Source organism: Centropristis striata, chromosome 20 (genome assembly GCF_030273125.1).
Source record: "Centropristis striata isolate RG_2023a ecotype Rhode Island chromosome 20, C.striata_1.0, whole genome shotgun sequence".
Classification (NCBI taxonomy): Eukaryota; Metazoa; Chordata; class Actinopteri; order Perciformes; family Serranidae; genus Centropristis; species Centropristis striata.
Genome location: NC_081536.1, coordinates 19,007,891 through 19,025,403, shown reverse-complemented (window position 1 = coordinate 19,025,403; position 17,513 = coordinate 19,007,891). Strand labels below are relative to the sequence as shown.

The 17,513-nt window shown below is 40.9% G+C and overlaps 1 protein-coding gene across 1 annotated transcript in view; it reads left to right on the top strand.

Annotated features, from left to right (window-relative positions):
* Positions 1-39: 39 nt before the first annotated feature.
* Positions 40-17,513, top strand: part of pcnx2 (pecanex 2) — a 33,026-nt gene continuing 15,552 nt past the window's right edge. The window contains exons 1-22 of the mRNA XM_059359747.1: positions 40-370; positions 2,739-2,941; positions 3,762-3,879; positions 3,983-4,019; positions 6,412-6,914; positions 7,024-7,218; positions 7,782-8,264; positions 8,353-8,530; positions 9,326-9,476; positions 9,579-9,721; positions 10,123-10,201; positions 10,444-10,579; positions 11,937-12,079; positions 12,188-12,341; positions 12,619-12,651; positions 13,338-13,509; positions 13,635-13,745; positions 14,447-14,538; positions 14,904-15,013; positions 15,821-15,929; positions 16,538-16,630; positions 16,767-16,917. Coding sequence (XP_059215730.1) covers positions 218-370; positions 2,739-2,941; positions 3,762-3,879; positions 3,983-4,019; positions 6,412-6,914; positions 7,024-7,218; positions 7,782-8,264; positions 8,353-8,530; positions 9,326-9,476; positions 9,579-9,721; positions 10,123-10,201; positions 10,444-10,579; positions 11,937-12,079; positions 12,188-12,341; positions 12,619-12,651; positions 13,338-13,509; positions 13,635-13,745; positions 14,447-14,538; positions 14,904-15,013; positions 15,821-15,929; positions 16,538-16,630; positions 16,767-16,917 — 3,547 coding nt within the window. The 5' untranslated portion in view covers positions 40-217. The remainder of the gene's footprint in view (positions 371-2,738; positions 2,942-3,761; positions 3,880-3,982; positions 4,020-6,411; positions 6,915-7,023; positions 7,219-7,781; positions 8,265-8,352; positions 8,531-9,325; positions 9,477-9,578; positions 9,722-10,122; positions 10,202-10,443; positions 10,580-11,936; positions 12,080-12,187; positions 12,342-12,618; positions 12,652-13,337; positions 13,510-13,634; positions 13,746-14,446; positions 14,539-14,903; positions 15,014-15,820; positions 15,930-16,537; positions 16,631-16,766; positions 16,918-17,513) is intronic.

Sequence of the window (17,513 nt, the reverse complement as noted above, 5' to 3'; positions counted from 1 at the left end):
TCGACATTGGGATGGGAAAAGGCAGACGAGAGGACAACGCCGAGGAAGACCGATGAGGCATGAACGAGGAGGCTCAGGAGACGTGCTGTATCGCCCCAACATGGAGGCGTAGTGACAGTAGCATGCATTAGAGGAGATCATTTCATTGTAGCCTAGCAGCAGCAGCAGCATCATCCGTCCGTCCAACCTGAGCGGAGAGGAGGAGAGAGGAGGAGAGATGGGCTCCCATGTTGTGCAGACCCTGCGTCAGGGAGTCTGGGCATCTGTGACCGGGGGCTGGTACCACGACCCGGACCAGAACAAATTCAACAACTCCTGCCACCTCTATCTCTGGATATTTCTCCTGATGTTGCCCCTGTCTCTCCATCTGGTGAGTTTTTAGGGAACATGACGTTCAAGGCCACGAAGGGGGTGTGAGGTGTTCACGGTACCATAGGTGACGTTCTTTTTTAATTCGCGCTTGCATCCTTTTCTAAGATAAACGTGCTGTGGCGCTGCAAGAATCTAACATCTCTTGATGTCTGGTTGCTACTGAGGGAAATACTAGGCTTGAGAAAACAGCACTGTCGCAGTGTTTTTCCCTGCATGCAGTGAGGGAACGCATGGCTGCTCCTGGATGAGGCAGTGAGTGAGCAGGAGGCGTGAAACTGTGCATGGTTCACTGTTATTCTCACGGCCTTTGAAATAGGTGCAACCCAGGACGCAGTACTCCCAGTGATAATATCCTGACTGAAGAACTTCCATGTGGGATTTGTGACAGACATCTACCTTGTAGATATGTAGAGATACAGTAGATCCGGAGGAAGAAAAACCTTTGTTTCACAATGATACATGCATAGTTATACAGCAGGGTGGTGGTATGAATAAAGGAAGAGTTGGTGCTATAGGTCAAACACCTTGACCTTAGCTGTATGATGACAACAACCATGTACAGTACAGAGAGGTGACCACTTAGAGGTACACTAGGATTTTCCTTTAAATAATGTAGACTCATTCAAAAATAATGAAAAATAGAAGTGTGTGGTTGTGTCCATACCTGCAGAGACCCTGCACTCTGCCTTTGTTTTTTCTTTTCATAATGCTTCATTCAGTACAGTTATTAGCAAGGGTGCACTGGGTTTTCACAGGTAGGAACTCCTTTTTACATGGTTGCCAGCTTTTAGCTCCGAACCGTACTTGGGAGACTTCTGGTTCCTTTAGCTTGGCTAACTGGTAACTATCTTAGCGTTGAATAGTCAGGACTAACTCTGTGTGCATGCCAGAGAACAGCAGATTGATATTATGATAATGTTGCATTAGCACATGTCCTTTTGAGAACTACTATTATGCTGCAACCTGAGATATTCTAGACAGACACTTAAAAACAGGCACATCTCCGTTGCTGCAGCAATCTGCCAGATACGGTAACATTAGGCTACTTTTTCTTGCAGAAAACTGAAGCTGTAACCAGGGTCTATGTCATATATCAGGACCAGTCAGTTGATTTAATATTGACTAGAAGCCATGAACTCACTTTTGTAGTTGTTAGTCGGTGCTAATCATGGTGGGTGGCCATGCTATATTGGCATGTGGGTTGCTGCTCCACATGCAGCTAATGTTAGCTCAGTGCTTAGCTGGTTTCACTCAAGTTTGAGTGTTGTGTTTACAAACAGTAAGCAACAATTCCTGCATATTATGCCTTTAATGATGTGATCATTCACACACAGCCTACAGTACAATAACATATTTAGTGTTATTACATGTGAAGAAATAACTTTAAATGTGTCTCAATATCAAAAACATTGTTATGAGGTTTATAAGGTTTTTCAGTAACCCCATATTAGATAATATACATTGCAGATTATGATTAAGTGATGTGATTGCTCCTGACATCTCTGCTTTCCAGTCATTATACAGTAAACCAGGGCTAATTTGTAGGAACTGTGTATTCTGATAATCCCAAATTAGCCTCCCATGAATGAAAGTTAATGAGGCAAATTAACAGATTCTAATTTAAGAGTGACAGCTCAGATGTTCAAGAGCTCTGGCACCAATGCTATATTAAAATGTTGCTGCAGACAGTTTGCACCGTCTGTTTGAAAACACCCACTGCTTCCCCTGCAAAAACAACACAAGCTTTCTGGGAGAGATGTTTCAAATTTCAAGTTTGTTAGCAACTTTATCTGAAGGTCACACACAACACTTGGCACAGGATGACAGACAGTTGAGGAACAATCAGATGTAAGCACAAATTACACTGTTATAAATTTGTACCTGCAGGCAACAATAAGTTCCCATATTGTACTCCAAATCGGTATGACTCATGTATCAGTATAATGCAGATACTTTGTCTTTAATCATCTTGTTCTTTACTATGGGGGGATCAATAAACTACATTAATCCACCAATTAATGAAATTAAATGTTGTGGTTCAGTGAGCCTGTAATACTTTAAAGGAACTGTGGCTGCAAATAAGCTTCACGTTTTGCAGGATTTCACCTACATATAGTAAGATGAGAAGAGATGCTACAGCGGTAAGCATTAAATCAAACACAGTTCTAGTGGAATCAGGAGACTCTGGAGATGTTAATTTGAATACAATGACTCTCCTCTCCTCTCCTCTCCTCTCCTCTCCTCTCCTCTCCTCTCCTCTCCTCTCCTCTCCTCTTCACTCCTCTCCTCTCCTCTCCTCTCCTCTCCTCTCCTCTCCTCTCCTCTCCTCTCCTCTCCTCTCCTCTCCTCTCCTCTCCTATCTGCAGGCCCTGCCCCCTACCACCATGGCTTTGAGCATCTACTGCACCTCCATCACCGTCTTCTTCATCTTCATCAAGATGGCCAACTATCGGTTACACGTGATGTTCGACGAGGGCGAGGCGGTGGTCCGCAGCAGCCTCTCTGACCTCAGCAAGGCTCCGGAGAAGAAAAGCAATGCTTCGGACTCTTGCCTGCCAGCCAGCATTAGGCAAGTCCACACAGGCACACTCATAATCCTCAAACTACAATCAGAGGGCTTAATCTGAAGTAGCTGAAAAATTCCTGAAGTGGTGTCACCTTTACGGATGCATTGGAGGCCATTCAGAGAGACATATATACATTCAACAAATTGGCATTTATGCTCTTTGCGCCTCAAGCTTTTCCCTTGCCAGGCTAGTCATTAGAAAATCTAGGCCAGAGGGCTCAATCCCTCATGATACAACTTAATTATTAACATGAAGTTGTAAATTTGGGCCTCCTTTTAGAATAAAGCCAGTAATACTAAGTATAACTGAGTCATTTCTGACGTCTTTAGTCTCCCTCTGTATGTGTCTATTTTTCCAGAGTCTTCTCTGTCTCAGAGATCAGATCGCTTTCGTGATCGAGTGTCTCAAAGAGGGATGTAGACTCTTTCCACTTCATTTCAAAGACTCAGTACAGCTTTGGTGAATGAGCGAGCTAATGAGGGGAGGTTGGCCACTCTGCACTGACACACTTGAGCTGCACAGAGACTAATAAAAGAAAATCCATCACTTCCTGTTCCCTGTATGACTGTATTTCTTTTCATTTCTGTGACTGTGGAGAGATGAAACAGCAAGTCCAGACACAAGTATTTTCACTGCATCCTCATCCCTATAAATTAGTTAATTTTTGTATTCGAAACGTGTAGGAAGGCTGGGAATGAAGGTCGGATGATTTCTTGTGAAAGTGACGCATTGATGAATGAACTTTTAGAAGACTCCCGATCTCTCTGCCTCTTTTGTTTCATCGCTTAATTTCTCCCTCCGTCTCTTGTCTTTGTCTGACAGGAAGAGCAGTACAGTTCCTGACAGCGTTGCAATGACGATGTTGGCTCGGAAACGTACCAGTCCGGTGATCCAGGTGACAGTGAAGCAGACTGAAACTGACCCAGGACTGATAGGGGTGGTGAGTAGCAACTACAAGATCGTACAGTACAGAGAACACTGCGTTGACCTACATTATGTCTGAATGTTAATCTAAAAATGTTTGTGAATTGTCTTCCATACAGGACTGTTCAAAATCAGACGAGGGGAAGACAGCGGAAGGTAATGCCGATCTGTCTTTCTTTCTATTAAAGGAAAAATCTGAATAAATTAGTTGAGGCATAACACAAAAAAAGGTCTTTCAAGATAAAGGAAAAAAAAGCAACTGAAATTAACTTGTGTGTTACCAGGAAAACAAAATGTTCGAGTCTTTGGTAGGTTACGGCTTTATGGTGTACTTTACAATGTAATTTTTACATTGCGAAGAAACCAAAATTATGATACTTTTTGATTATTTAATGCCACAGGTCAGCAGGCGTCAGTGACTGTTACAATGGAAGCTTGACACTAAGTTTAAGATTAGTCTTGGAGCAGGGTGGCTAATTGTTTAGGCCTAAAATATCTCAGTCTTTATTTTGACAATGTCTAACTTAGACTGATCTAAGGACTCTACACAGTACGCACACTGCCCACCCCCTCTTCACACCTCTACCCCCAGGGAAAAAAACTCATCAAAACGAAGACTTTCCTCAATAGCAGCTACTGTAAAAACCATTAAATCACAAAATAACTCCCAAACTTTACAACAACACCTCATGTATTCAGACCACTAACTGCTGCTAATGCTACAGCTGGACTTTACTGGCTAAAGCACCTGTCACTTTGTATCTAGCACTTTTTCACTTGTATTTGTTTTGCACTTTATATATATATTTATGTCTGGGTTGTTATGATGTTATGTGTTTTCTGTGTATGTTAGGCTGTGACTGTGTTGTCTGTCCCCATGACATAACCCACACTACAGACCAGTCTAAAATAGTCTTATAACCTAACTGAACATCTATAGGAGATTTTGGACAGATGTTTTAGATGGTACTCTTTGCTACCATCATCAAAACACCACCTGAGGGAATTTATTATGAATTAATAGTGTTTATGTTTCTACTACAGTTTCAGAGACTCTATGACAAGGAGGACTGAAGTTGTTCTTGCCTCTCATGGTGGCCCAAAGCTTGACTAGACACTTCATGTTGGTTTTTCCATTAATTTGTCCCCCATCTGAAGGTGCTGATGAGTGTATATATCCTTTTTAAAGTGTGGAAGTCAGCGTGGCTTGTTACATTTTATAGTAATAGGGTAAAGATGCTTAGTGCATATGAGTGCATATCAGGGTTTGTTTGGCTGAATGTTTGCTCAGGGTAAAGTTACATATTTTAATTCAGTTTGTTTCACATGCAAATAATATTGATTCAGCTGTTGCTTGGAAATAGCCAATTTAAATCAAAAGATCTGTTGTAAATGACATCCAATGACATTCAAACAGTATAGAAAAACATTAGAGCAAGAGGGGAGCTTAGAGCCTAGATAATTCCTCTATGTCACCCTAAGTCACCCAATATATCTTCTATAGCCACAATTTAAGTTTGGTTCTGTAGCTCTCTTGTTTTTGTTGTTAAGGGAATAAGAAAGAATGCATTTCAGAGATGTAGTAAGGTTCAGCATTGATTCAAAATAGCTGAAGTTTAGTTGTAAAGAACCTGGTTCTAGATCAGAAGTTATGAATTCAGAAATGACAAGAAATGTCAGACCAAAGGAGTTGAAGTCTGGAAAATACTAAGGAGTGGCCTCTTACTGACTATAGGAGAAAAATCTGGATAAAATTTGTGTAGTTTTAATATGGAATTCTGGACTCAACAGAAATAAGGAAGAGCTTTTGTATGTCAAACATTGGATTACATGTTGCTGATATTTGTTAAATTAGCCTGGCATCAAACTACAAATGATTACCAGTAAGACAGTTTATCAGTTTCTCGAGAGGTGACTGCTTGTGATTCTGTGGAATGCTAAAAATGACTTGTAAAAAAATGACAGTAGGAGGAAGTGAGCAGTGTATGTACTTATATAAAGAAGACAGGATGTGGAAAGACAGCCTGCTTCACCACAACATTTAACCCCAGATCATCATCAATTAATCTCCAGTTATTGTAGCTCCTGAGGCTTTGCATGTCATTTTGGGGGAACAAGTGTTCTGTGCAGTTTATCGTAACAATCAATCTGTGCTGGAAGCCAACTCTGTTCCTCTTCCCTAATGCACTCGATGGCTCCTTAGACAACGTGGATTGACAGCTTCCTTTTCTGCAAACACATCATTGTTGTAAATATGCTCAAGCGAGTGCAGAACTAGCAGCCAGCCAACAAGATCAGCTGACTCCTTCCAGTAAATGTATGACCTAATGCACTGGTGATTAGAGTATTGAGAAAAAGGGATACAATCACCGTGATATATTGGACCAGAAGACAAAATGTATCTGTTTAATAGCAGGATTGCTCAGCCTTCTGCTTGCAATGGGAATAGAATATTTGTGTGTTGCAGCCAATTAATGGCAAGAATTGATTTAACAGTTTTATTATTATTTCACTTTAAATCAACAATTTGCATTTCATTTCATTCCAGGACAGGGTGAGAGTGCTGCAGAGGAGAGGCCTGTGGAGGGAGGCCTTCACCCCAGCTCTTCTCCTGATGACCTCTCCAGCCCCAATCCGGACCAGGCTGCCCCCCTGCTGCAGGCCCAGCAGAGGCCCCCGTCCAGAGCTGAAAGAGAAGAGATGCGGCCTGCATCTGCAAGTGGAAAAATGGAGGCGGAAATAATTGAAACTGTGGCCGTGAAAGAAGAAACGGACGTTCAGAGCCCTTTGAAGGGGACTGAGAGAGAGCAATCAGAGAGGGAAAGAATACCTGAGAAAGACCCGGAGCAGGACAGAATAGAAGACAAAAGTGAGGATAAGGAGGCTGCGGACGGGGAAACAGCTGACGATGAAGGTCTGCCTCCTTCTAAGGGAAGTGAAGATGGGAGTGAGGAGGAAAGTGAGGGGCAAAAAGACTCCCCGGATGCCAACAATAACTCTCCAGAGACGCCCCAGGATGATTTCATCGACATCCCAGAACCTCCTGCACAGGTAATCCTCACAGATAAACAAACAGGATGTAGTTGTCATATTTGGGAATTAAACTGTCAGTGATTATTTTGTACATCATGGGTGGATCCTCTTTCCTTTTGTCTCTCAGGCTGAGCCAGTGGAGGAGACGTACTGTTCTGATGAGATCGAGGTGGTTCTGGTCGACAACTCTGGCCCTGGGCCTCAGTCAGCTCGCCTGGATGACAGCGACACTGTCAAGATCATCATCACCATGAGCTGTGACCCTCAGACTGCTGCTCAGCTGGAGGAGAGTGTCAAGCAGAGCCTTTTGGAGAATGCACAGGTAAAGTTTTTCATGAAACACTTTTTACACCCATAACATCCAGCCCTTAAAGCAGAAACTAATTCCCATTAGTTTCTGCTTTAAGGGCTGGAAAATAATCCAATTTCATTTCACAATCAAATTTTGGCTTCCAATGTTTATGAAAACAAGGTTATTGAGATAAAAGGATAACTGTACTGCATTCTGTTTCACAATGATGTTCCTATTTTGTCTTGTGGTATATTCCAATGCACCACTGAATGTAGTTTATCAAAAAAAATTGTATATATGTTTAGGAATTTTCAGTAAGTTGTGGAAGTGTACTGCACCATAATTGATCAAATTTATTTGTTGAATGTATTTTTATATATTTTTATACATTGAGTAGGCTGGGAAGTACACCAATATTAAACAAAAGTGTGTCTTATTTATTTTGATCTGATTTATTTTCATTGATTGATATTTTTTTACATATTAAAAAAATATATGTAGTATTTTTATTTATGTTTTTTCTTTTTTTCTAAAACTGTGTTACAATTGGGGATTACTGTGTGTGTGCATGTGTGGCATGTGTGTCCTACAAGGCTCAGAAGGATGCAGGAGAGTGTCACATCAAGATCCCTGTCATCACCTTCGACTCCCCTGAGAAGGAGAAGCAGGAGGTGGAAGAGGGAGAAGACGCGGCTGACTCAGAGGACGACCCCACCCCAAAACAGCAGCAGACGGCGAGTCAAAGTGAAGAGTTTCACCTGTGCAGAGAAACAACCACCTCTGAGTCCACCACACTGGAGTGTCCAGATCCAGAGCAGGAACACGTCGGTCTGCAGACTTCTGAGGACAGCACACCGAGTCCGCAGCTGACAAACGATAACAGCTCATCAGGTATCGACGTCCACTCCAACCACGATAACACGGATCCTTTGGATACAAATGTGGATTCACAAGGTTTCCTGCGTCTGCCGCCAGCTTTGGGCCGATACGGGCCTGGGGGCAGGACTCACATCCGCGGGCTGAGCATGGACAGTGGGAAAGATGCGGTGCTGCTTTCAGACCGCTCGCATAACACAGTATGTTGGCAGTTTAGCTCTGTCGCTATTTCTGTTTATCTCCATCCATCTGTCCATTCACACATACAAACATTTGTCTCGTTATCAGACCACCATGACCAGTTCCAAGTCTGATCTGGAAGCGAAGGAGGGCCAGATTCCCAACGAATCCAACTTCTTGGAGTTTGTTTCCTTGTTGGGGTCCCTCAGCACCAGAGGGGGAGGTGCCAGTGCACAGGAAGAGGAGGGGCCAGACCACAGAGAGGAGGAGGGAGCCGCAGAGGAAGGTTTGTTCCTCCTTTATCTACACCATACGGGCACCCCACAGGCCAATGGCAGCCCTCAGAAACATTTTGTGCAGCCCCTGAATGTGACGTGAAATGCATGTGTCATATTTAATCTTTGGCTGATGCAATGTTGGCAGTACAATATTATTAGTACACATAAATTGCTTCTTTGCTCTTTTTATATTTAATTCACTGTGGCCTTGTATTTTAATGTAAAATATAAGTCCTGCACATCCATGGAATCAACAGAATCATGGCTACAAGTAGGAACAACTCAAAAATACTTTTGTCAGTATTACACAGTTATCACAAAAAAAAGAAAAGTAGAATTTCTCTGATAAATACTTTTAAAAAATGGAATAAAATGAAATTTATACAAACAACACTTTTCGAAGTTCTCACAAGTGTCTCAAATATTGGGGAAAATTGGGTCTCCACATGCTATACACATTAACTATTTGTATTTTTACAGTCTTTACTTCCAACCAGTCTTGTCCTCTCCTCTATGCTCTGTGTAAACAGCCTGCAGTTCTGTCTGAAATTCAGTGAATATTTGTCACGTGACCGTTCGCTCAGCAAAATCAGTCATGGCTTCACAGTGTCGCTGAGGAGCAGAATTTAATGTTTTTAACAGGATATGGTTATTCCAAATGGCTTATTTTTGGCGACATTTTAAATGAGACATGTAAAATTGTGATATTTTGAATTATTAAGCTCTGCTTTGGTTACCTTTTCTAACAGAAATGTCCGTAACCAACCTTTTTTGGGCTCATTTCCCATTTGATCTGCTTCCAGAGAATCTGAGTGTGACTTCCAGACAAGATGAAACGATAACAGAAACCAACACGGACAACAAATCAGAGAGACCCAAACCACCCACCAGTCTACCTACCAACACACTACAGGCCATGCCACCCACACAGATCCCAATAGTCTCCCCTGACAGGTACACATGCCTGTACACCCACATGCTCTAACAAAAATATACACACAGCTGAATTCACTCATCCATCCAGGATCTGCAGCTGATTGTGTTTCCTGTCTGCAGTCCACAGACAGACAGGGAGAAGGATCCAGACTATGACTCCCTGCCTTCACAAACCTCTCAGTCAGAAAGCTCCATGCTGCAGGTCATCTGCAGACCAGAGGCTACCAACAAAGAAGAGGCCTACACCTTCCACACTGTACACAGTAAGCACCCACCCTGGAATAATTAACAGCTAAAATGCAATGTTTTTTTGTGCTGGAGACAAGCTTAGATGAGTCATATGTACCAGGTCCCTGATCAGTTTTGGGAGTCTATTTGTGCTGGAATACTCTCATAATGTTTTGATCTTTATAGCAAATACACAGTGTGTGGGGAGGGCTCTGCCAGCAGCTTCACTTTTGAAACCGCTCAAAAAGCTTGTAGATTAAATGACATTTTTCTGGCTTGGCTCCAGCTGTTCAGCTATGGTTCAGTCTGGGATGTCTGTCTGCAGTGCTACAAAAAGCCCACATAATAGATTTAGAGTTCACTCATCAGCTAGAAGTCAGTTTACTTATTCAAAGAGAAAGAGCCTGACAAGTTTTCTTTGTGTGTTTCTCCTCAGGAGACAGACCTCGTAAGCTGTATGCAGAGAGAGCTCTCAACCTGCCTCTAGGAGCAGAGCTCATCACTGGCAACATGTGGTACTGCTGTCAAATCTTTTCCTCTCCCTCCTGATCATCATCATCATCTCAAAGTATAATTTTCTACAATTCTTTATCCCATTTTTCCTTTTCCTGCTTCTCTACCTGCATGGTTGCTTTCATTAGCTTTTCTTAAAAACATCTTACCTTCCATCTCCTCCCCAACTATCATCACTGCCCGTCTAATCAGGTGTATTCCTCAGATTAAAATCCGCCTTTTTTATGTGTGTGTGTGTCTTCAGTGACCTGCTGTCAACTTCTTCTAACTCGGAGTGTCAGGACAGCCTGGTGGGCGGTCACGCCGACTGCCCTTTCCAGCGACGCATCATCCCTGCACACAGGCTTCGGCCACGGAGGACACACCCTGAGATATTCCAGGTGTCTATCTGCTTTCACTTTTTCTTTCTTGGGCTACATTCCAGTTGCTTACTAAACTTGAGTAAGGACAGTCAAAGTATTGTGTTGGGTGTAATCCAAGTGGTTGTAAAGCTGTTAACTTAAAGGTACCCTGGGGGTTTGGATCACTAGTAGTCCATAGAACTGTTTTAGAGTGGGTCACTTTATTGTTTGTAGCTTCTTCACGCTCGCAAGGACCGACATGCACATGCATGCATGTGAGTCAGTGACATGACACCCAGTTCTCCCGATTGTTTCATGGACAGCTGGTTGTGGTAACTTGCCAAGAAACTGTAGCAATGTGCCAAAAAAAGATTGAACAAGACGGCTTTTAGCAAGTCAGCATAGACGTAAACAATGTAGGTTCAGATTCACCCAAGCAACAGTTTTGTAAATATTTTATAAGGACACAAATGTTTAAGGTGTTTGTTAAACCTCAAGGATACACATAAGAAATAGTTAAACTGTTTGTTTGCATACCACAAAACTCCAAAGGCTAAGTTTAAAGACATTCATACATATAAGATGTCAATGCAGCTTAACAAAAAAGGTAAGTTAAATTCGCAAAAAGAAAACTGCACTGCCATGTAGATTCTTTCGCTAGTGACTATCAACCTTTCTCGATGCAGTATTATTCTGCTCACTGCGGTCAACCAAGCCAGCAAGCAATGGTGGCTGGGATGAGGCCAGATTCTGAATTTTTTAAAGTAGAAGAAGGAATAGGGGTACTTTAAGCTTCTTTTCAGAGTATTTTTTTTCTTATTATGTGGGGAAAACCATGTTTATTAATCATATCAGTGTATTTTATTTTTTACAGTTTAAAACGTAACTCCAGGAGGACTTTAAACAAAGAAATTCAAATGCTGATTCCTTTTTCAGTTTCCATTTCTACTTGTTAACTTGTTATCACAGAATGGATTGATAAAATCCCCAGAGTGATAGCAATGGTAAATCAGATTTTTTTTCTTTTTCTGTAGAACAGAAAAAATATGAGTCATTGCTGCTGTTTGAAACAGAAGCCAAATGATCAGTCCTGAATCAGGCTCCATCACTGCTGGAAGCAGAGAGCAGGGTGACACATGCTACCTGGATCAGCTGCTGAAGCTGTAACAACACATACTCTCTGTAGAATCATTAATGCACCAATCTGTGCGTGTGACACATTGTGAAAAATCTGTTGTTGTGTCTCCTTCTAATGATCCCGGATGTGTTTTGAATGGGCCTATATGGGAAATCATGTAGAGTGAAAAGATAATTTCCTTCCTGTATTCCCATGCAGTTATACATTAATTGTGTTGGTGTGTGTGTGTGTGTGTGTGTGTGTGTGTGTGTGTGTCAGGAAGAGGACTCTTTGGATGAGTCGTCAGAGACGTCCACTCAGGAGAAACCGACAAGGAAGATTTATTACAAACTCAAACTGTTTCCTGGGAAGTGGATCAACATTTTATACGACAGACTCACCCTGCTTGCCCTTTTGGACAGGTAATACATGCTTGGAAGTCACAAGTCTTGAAATCAAACATCATAAACATTATTCAGCTTGACTCTTTTTTTTTAATTTCATATGTGTCGTGTGCTGTTTTTCTACAGAAATCAAGAAGTTCTGGAGAATCTGGTTGCGGTCTTCATGGCCTTCCTGGTCTCCTTTCTGGGTTTCGTGCTCCTCAACCACGGCTGCTTCAAAGACTTCTGGGTTTTCCAGTTCTGCCTGGTCATCGCTAGCTGCCAGTATTCCTTACTCAAGGTAAAAAAAAAAAAAGCCCTCTAAACTAAATATTGGTGGAAGGTAGTCTTTACTGTTTGTGATGATTCTGTGGCGGTTTAAGGTAAAAACCATTTCACATTGTGTGAATGTGTGGGCTCAAAGTGTGGAACATTGTGATCCAGGTTAAAGTGAAACTGATCTCAGTCATGCCAGTTCCTATTCGCTCCTGTTTACTTCCTCTTTGTGTCTTTAACTTTTTTCACATTAATTTACAAATAATAATTAAATATTTTGTTTATGTGTTTTTATTTTCCAGAGTGTTCAACCAGATGCAGCTTCACCAACACATGTGAGTTTAACTTTATTATTATATATTATTAGAGTAACAAACTTCTATTTTTGGTAGCCTGATAATGACGAGTATATCCATTACGTCCCTGCTGGTTGTTCCTCTTTAATGATGCATGTTGGCATTTCATCTCATGATCTCATGAAAACAGTTCCCTTTTCCATTTTAATAATTTTGTAATGTTCTGACTCATGCACCAGCATTGTGGTTACAGGTTTCTTGGTTACATTACAAACTCTCAAAATAGGGCAGCAACTAACAGTTATTTCATTATCGATTAATTAGCAAATTATTTTCTTATTGTTTGGTCTTTAAAATGTCAGAGAATAGTGAAAAGTGTCCATCCAAGTTTCTTAAAGTCCAAGGTGATGTCTTTAAATCACTTGTTTTGTCAGTTCAAAACCCAAAGATTTTCACTTTAGTATGATATTAAACAGATAAAAGCTGGAAATCTCACTATTTGAAACAGTATGAAATATTACTTTACCAACTAATCAATTATTAACAGGTGGTGATTATTTTCTGTCAAACAACCAATTGATTAGTCCACTAATTGTTGCAGCTTATAAGTGCAAACATATGTGCATTCAACCTAATATCACCCAACTGTGTATTCAATTTCTGTTTGTTATTGTTGAGCAGTTAATAACCTGTGTGTGTTCGTGTGTTCGTGTGTGTGTCTCCAGGGTCACAACCAGCTGGTGGCTTACAGCCGAGCGGCCTACTTCTGCATCTTCTGCGCTCTGATCTGGCTGCTGGAGCAGCTGCTGAGGAGGAAAGACCTGCCCGTCTCCACCCTGTATGGAGTCACTATCGTCTGCCACGACGCATTGGGCTTCTTACGAGACCTGCTAGTGGGTACGGATAAATGTAGGAGGAGGACAGGAGAGAGATACAATAAAATGCACAGATGTGTGAACATAAAGCCCTCATTTGTCATTTACAGATACTAATGAATGTCTTTTGTTTAATGCATAAAACAGGTTTTACCTACTGCTTCCCAATCACCTTCCTGGTGGGCCTTTTCCCTCAGATCAACACCTTCACCATCTACCTGCTGGAGCAGGTCGACATGCACTTTTTTGGAGGAACAGGTTGGTCAAACTGTTTCTGTTTCCAGACCCTATATCAGGGCTATTCGACTATATTGTTCAGGAGACATTTCCCACAGTTATTATTCTCATTATGTATGTTCACAACGCACCACTACATATTCAAAACTTTTATGTTGCTACGTTGCAGCAGTATGCTAATCATAAACAAAACCAAGGAGATAAATAGGACTTCTTTAAGTAATTAGGCCAAGTGATTGATTTGATTTTCTTTGCAACACTAGCTGCGATATAACCCCAGAAAACCAATAACTCAGGTCAATTCTGACATCTTTTACCTAGCTACATCACCTCTTAACATTTATAAATATCTTTTTGTTTTCTGTCTACTTCTCCACATTCAATTAATATTTCACATATTTAAATAAGCAAGCATCAGTGACCCTGCATCACATCCCTTTAATAACCTCCAGTTTTCTTTAATTCTTAATTTACATTTTCTGCTTTTATTATAAACTCTAATTTTTGAATGCATCTGTGTATATTCAGCTCTGGTTTGATGTCTGTGTGTGTAATCTGTATCTGTATATGTGTTCCAATGTTTAAGCCCCCGAAAATCTTGAGAATGAGAAATAAAGTTAATCTTCTTTGTGTTTAAAAACCATTAAATTAATTAGCTGTTTCTCATTGTTTAATACAACATACTGCCTGCATTTTAAAGCTCACTCTAATGTGTGTTTCAGCTGCTACGAGTCTCATCTCTGCGGTCTACAGCATCCTACGCAGTCTGATCGCTCTGTCTCTGCTCTACGGCTTCTGCTTTGGAGCTCTCAAGGTACAAATTAACTGGATGTAAAACAAAATGGAGTGTAGGTAGGAGATGTGAAGACAGCCCTTTCTCCTCTCCTCTCTTCATTTTCCCCAGAGTTTCTGTTCATGGTCATTCTCCTGGTTAGAGGAATAAACTAAGTTCAGTTATAAATAGCGTGCAGTCGGCAGTTTCACTCATGGAACCAAGCAGAGATGCTGCAAAATATGAAGTGTTGCCAGTCATCCTGCAAAAGTGACTGCAGGGAAGAAGCTTTTAAAGTGTCAAGATGTAAAAACAGCCGAGCAGGTTCGTGATGGTATGACTCACACCGCTGTGTGTGTGTGTGTGTGTGTGTGTGTGTGTGTGTGTGTGTTTGTGTGTGGTTACAGGAGCCGTGGGATGAGCAGCACACCCCGGCTCTGTTCTCTGGTTTCTGTGGCCTTTTGGTGGTCTTCTCCTACCACCTCAGCCGACAGAGCAGCGACCCCTCCGTACTAGTGTGAGTATCAGTGTGTGTGTGTGTGTTTTCATGCACACACTGGGCCTACTAGTGGGCCTATTACACACGTACATGGTATTTTTTTCATCCACACAGAAACTGCTTTCTAGGTCACTAAAAACTGACTTTTTTAAAGATTCAGAGTGAAGATTTTCCGAAACTCTGTGTTGATGTGTAGGCAAGAAAAGCTGCTACGATGCAGATGTGGCCATGACCTTGCTAACAGGACTTTTCACATGTTTACATTTAATTCATAGATTTAGGGTTACCATCTAAACAGCCAGGTAGCCTTACAGTAATAGCTGCATGTCTTCCCTATGATTGGCCAACATCTTCAGAATAAGGAAAAAATAATGTTTATAATAATTATTTCCCCCCTAATTCTGCTCATCAGTTGTATTTCAGGCTATTAAAAGCCAAATAAAGATCATGATGAAAGAGTAATTTTAATATGTTTATATTTTATTTATGTATCTATTTTTTTTAATTTAAGTTCAATGAATGCATGCTCAACATTAAAGTTTTTTTGTTGTTGCAATAATCAACCAGCCCTAATAAGAAGTCAAAGTTCAAAAAGTAACATTTGAATTTCTTCCATAGTCTTCTTCCAAATTTTTTTTTTGCCATGAAAACCTGAATTTAACTATCTATTTTTGTTTTGTGAAAGGGTTATAGTTAGTGATATTTTATTCATTTTTGCCTTCAGTTACTGAAGGGTTTGTAAGAAAAATAGTTCATGTTATTAAAGACACAAGTTCCTCTCATTCCTCATGTCTCATCCTGCACATGTGACATTTTTCGTCACAGATCTCTGGTCAAGTCGAGGATAATGCCCGCTTTGGTGGAGAGTGAGGAAGAAGAGGAGGAAGACACTGACAGTAAAGACCCCCTGCCAGATAAACTGCAGAACTCAATGGTAAATAAAGACGATTACGTAGAAATAAACTGATGTCATGTAGCTTTGTTTCATCAGTAAAAATGATGAGTGATGGTTCAAGTCATTATCAGCCTTTGCTGTGAACACATAAACACAGTTTTTATGTGTTATTTTTACTCCCCTGAGCGTTTATTTAGCTTTTTTTTTTTTATTATTTTGGATTTCAGCAGCCTAAAGCCTTATTTAGCTCATGTTAATTATCATCAGAAAATCAATACTCGTTATCAGTGAGCACCTGAGGTGTGGAATTCATACATCCACTGTGTGTGTGGATGTGTTAGAGGGCAGACTGTTTCGGCATCACAGGAGAGATAATAAAACAATGTGTGCTGTCGATCACTGTGTGTGATTACAGGGAATTATGCAGCAGAGAAAACAAGCCTCCTGCTGCCTTTTACAGTATTAATGAGGATTGTGGAGCTCTTAAGTCTTCTCGAGCTGCTGCATCTTTGATCTCCAGAAATTGAAGGCTCAGAACGATTAGACAGAAATAATCTCACACCTAAATGAGTCTGATAAACGACTGTGTTTTCGTTCAGTGTGGATTATTACTGATTGCAGCTCTCTCTTCCTCCCGTGTTCTGCAGAAGGAGATTCTGCTGTCGGACGTAGTCGTGTGCTCTGTTGCCTACATCCTAACCTTCGCCATCACTGCAAGTACTGTGTTTCTGTCTCTCAAGGTGAGATCCTCCATTGTTTTCCCCTCTCTGCCCTGTTCATTATCTCTGTCTTTTACTTTTAATCTTTGCAGGAATACAGAGAAGTGTTTGGCCTTATTATTCATTTTAACTATGGTTCTTTCGTTACAATTTGCAGCCCTTTGTGACCATCGTGCTGTACGCTCTGGCGGGGACGGTGGGGTTTGTGACGCACTACCTGATCCCCCAGCTGAGGAAGCACCACCCTTGGTTGTGGATCTCGCATCCGGTTCTCAAGACCAAGGAGTACCACCAGTTTGAACCCAGAGGTCAGCATGCCTTCTGTATATAGTTGGTTATAATTTAGTATATTATTATCTGGATCATTCACAAAACAATCACAAAGGTCACACAAACACCAAGACCATACACATCTCTAAATGTATTATTTGACAAGCATCTGATGAAACGGCATCACATTTTGCAGCTATTCAACATTTCGAATCTCACGAGTTGATTTCAGTGATTTTTTTTAGATATTCTGTAAACTAGTGATGCATTCACATGATCCTCAGATGTTCCTGTTTACTGAATTATGTGTGTTCATGAAGTTTACGTTGTAATGTGGAAACAACATGGGCACTACAAAGAAGATTTGTTGTATTTAACATGTCCATTCCCTAAAACCGCTAAATTATTGCTTTTCCTGACTTATTATCAGGGTTAATGCTAAATAAATAGTCTTGGTCACTCTATGTGGGTTAGAAACTAATATCATATTAATCAAAGATTAATATGCATTGAATGAATGAATCAAAAGTTTCTTTACTTCAGCTCAACATTTACTTTCATCTGCCATGTTTCTGCCTAATATGACATCAACTTGACAGGTCATGCACTAAATTTTTCTCAGACTTTTTGAGTT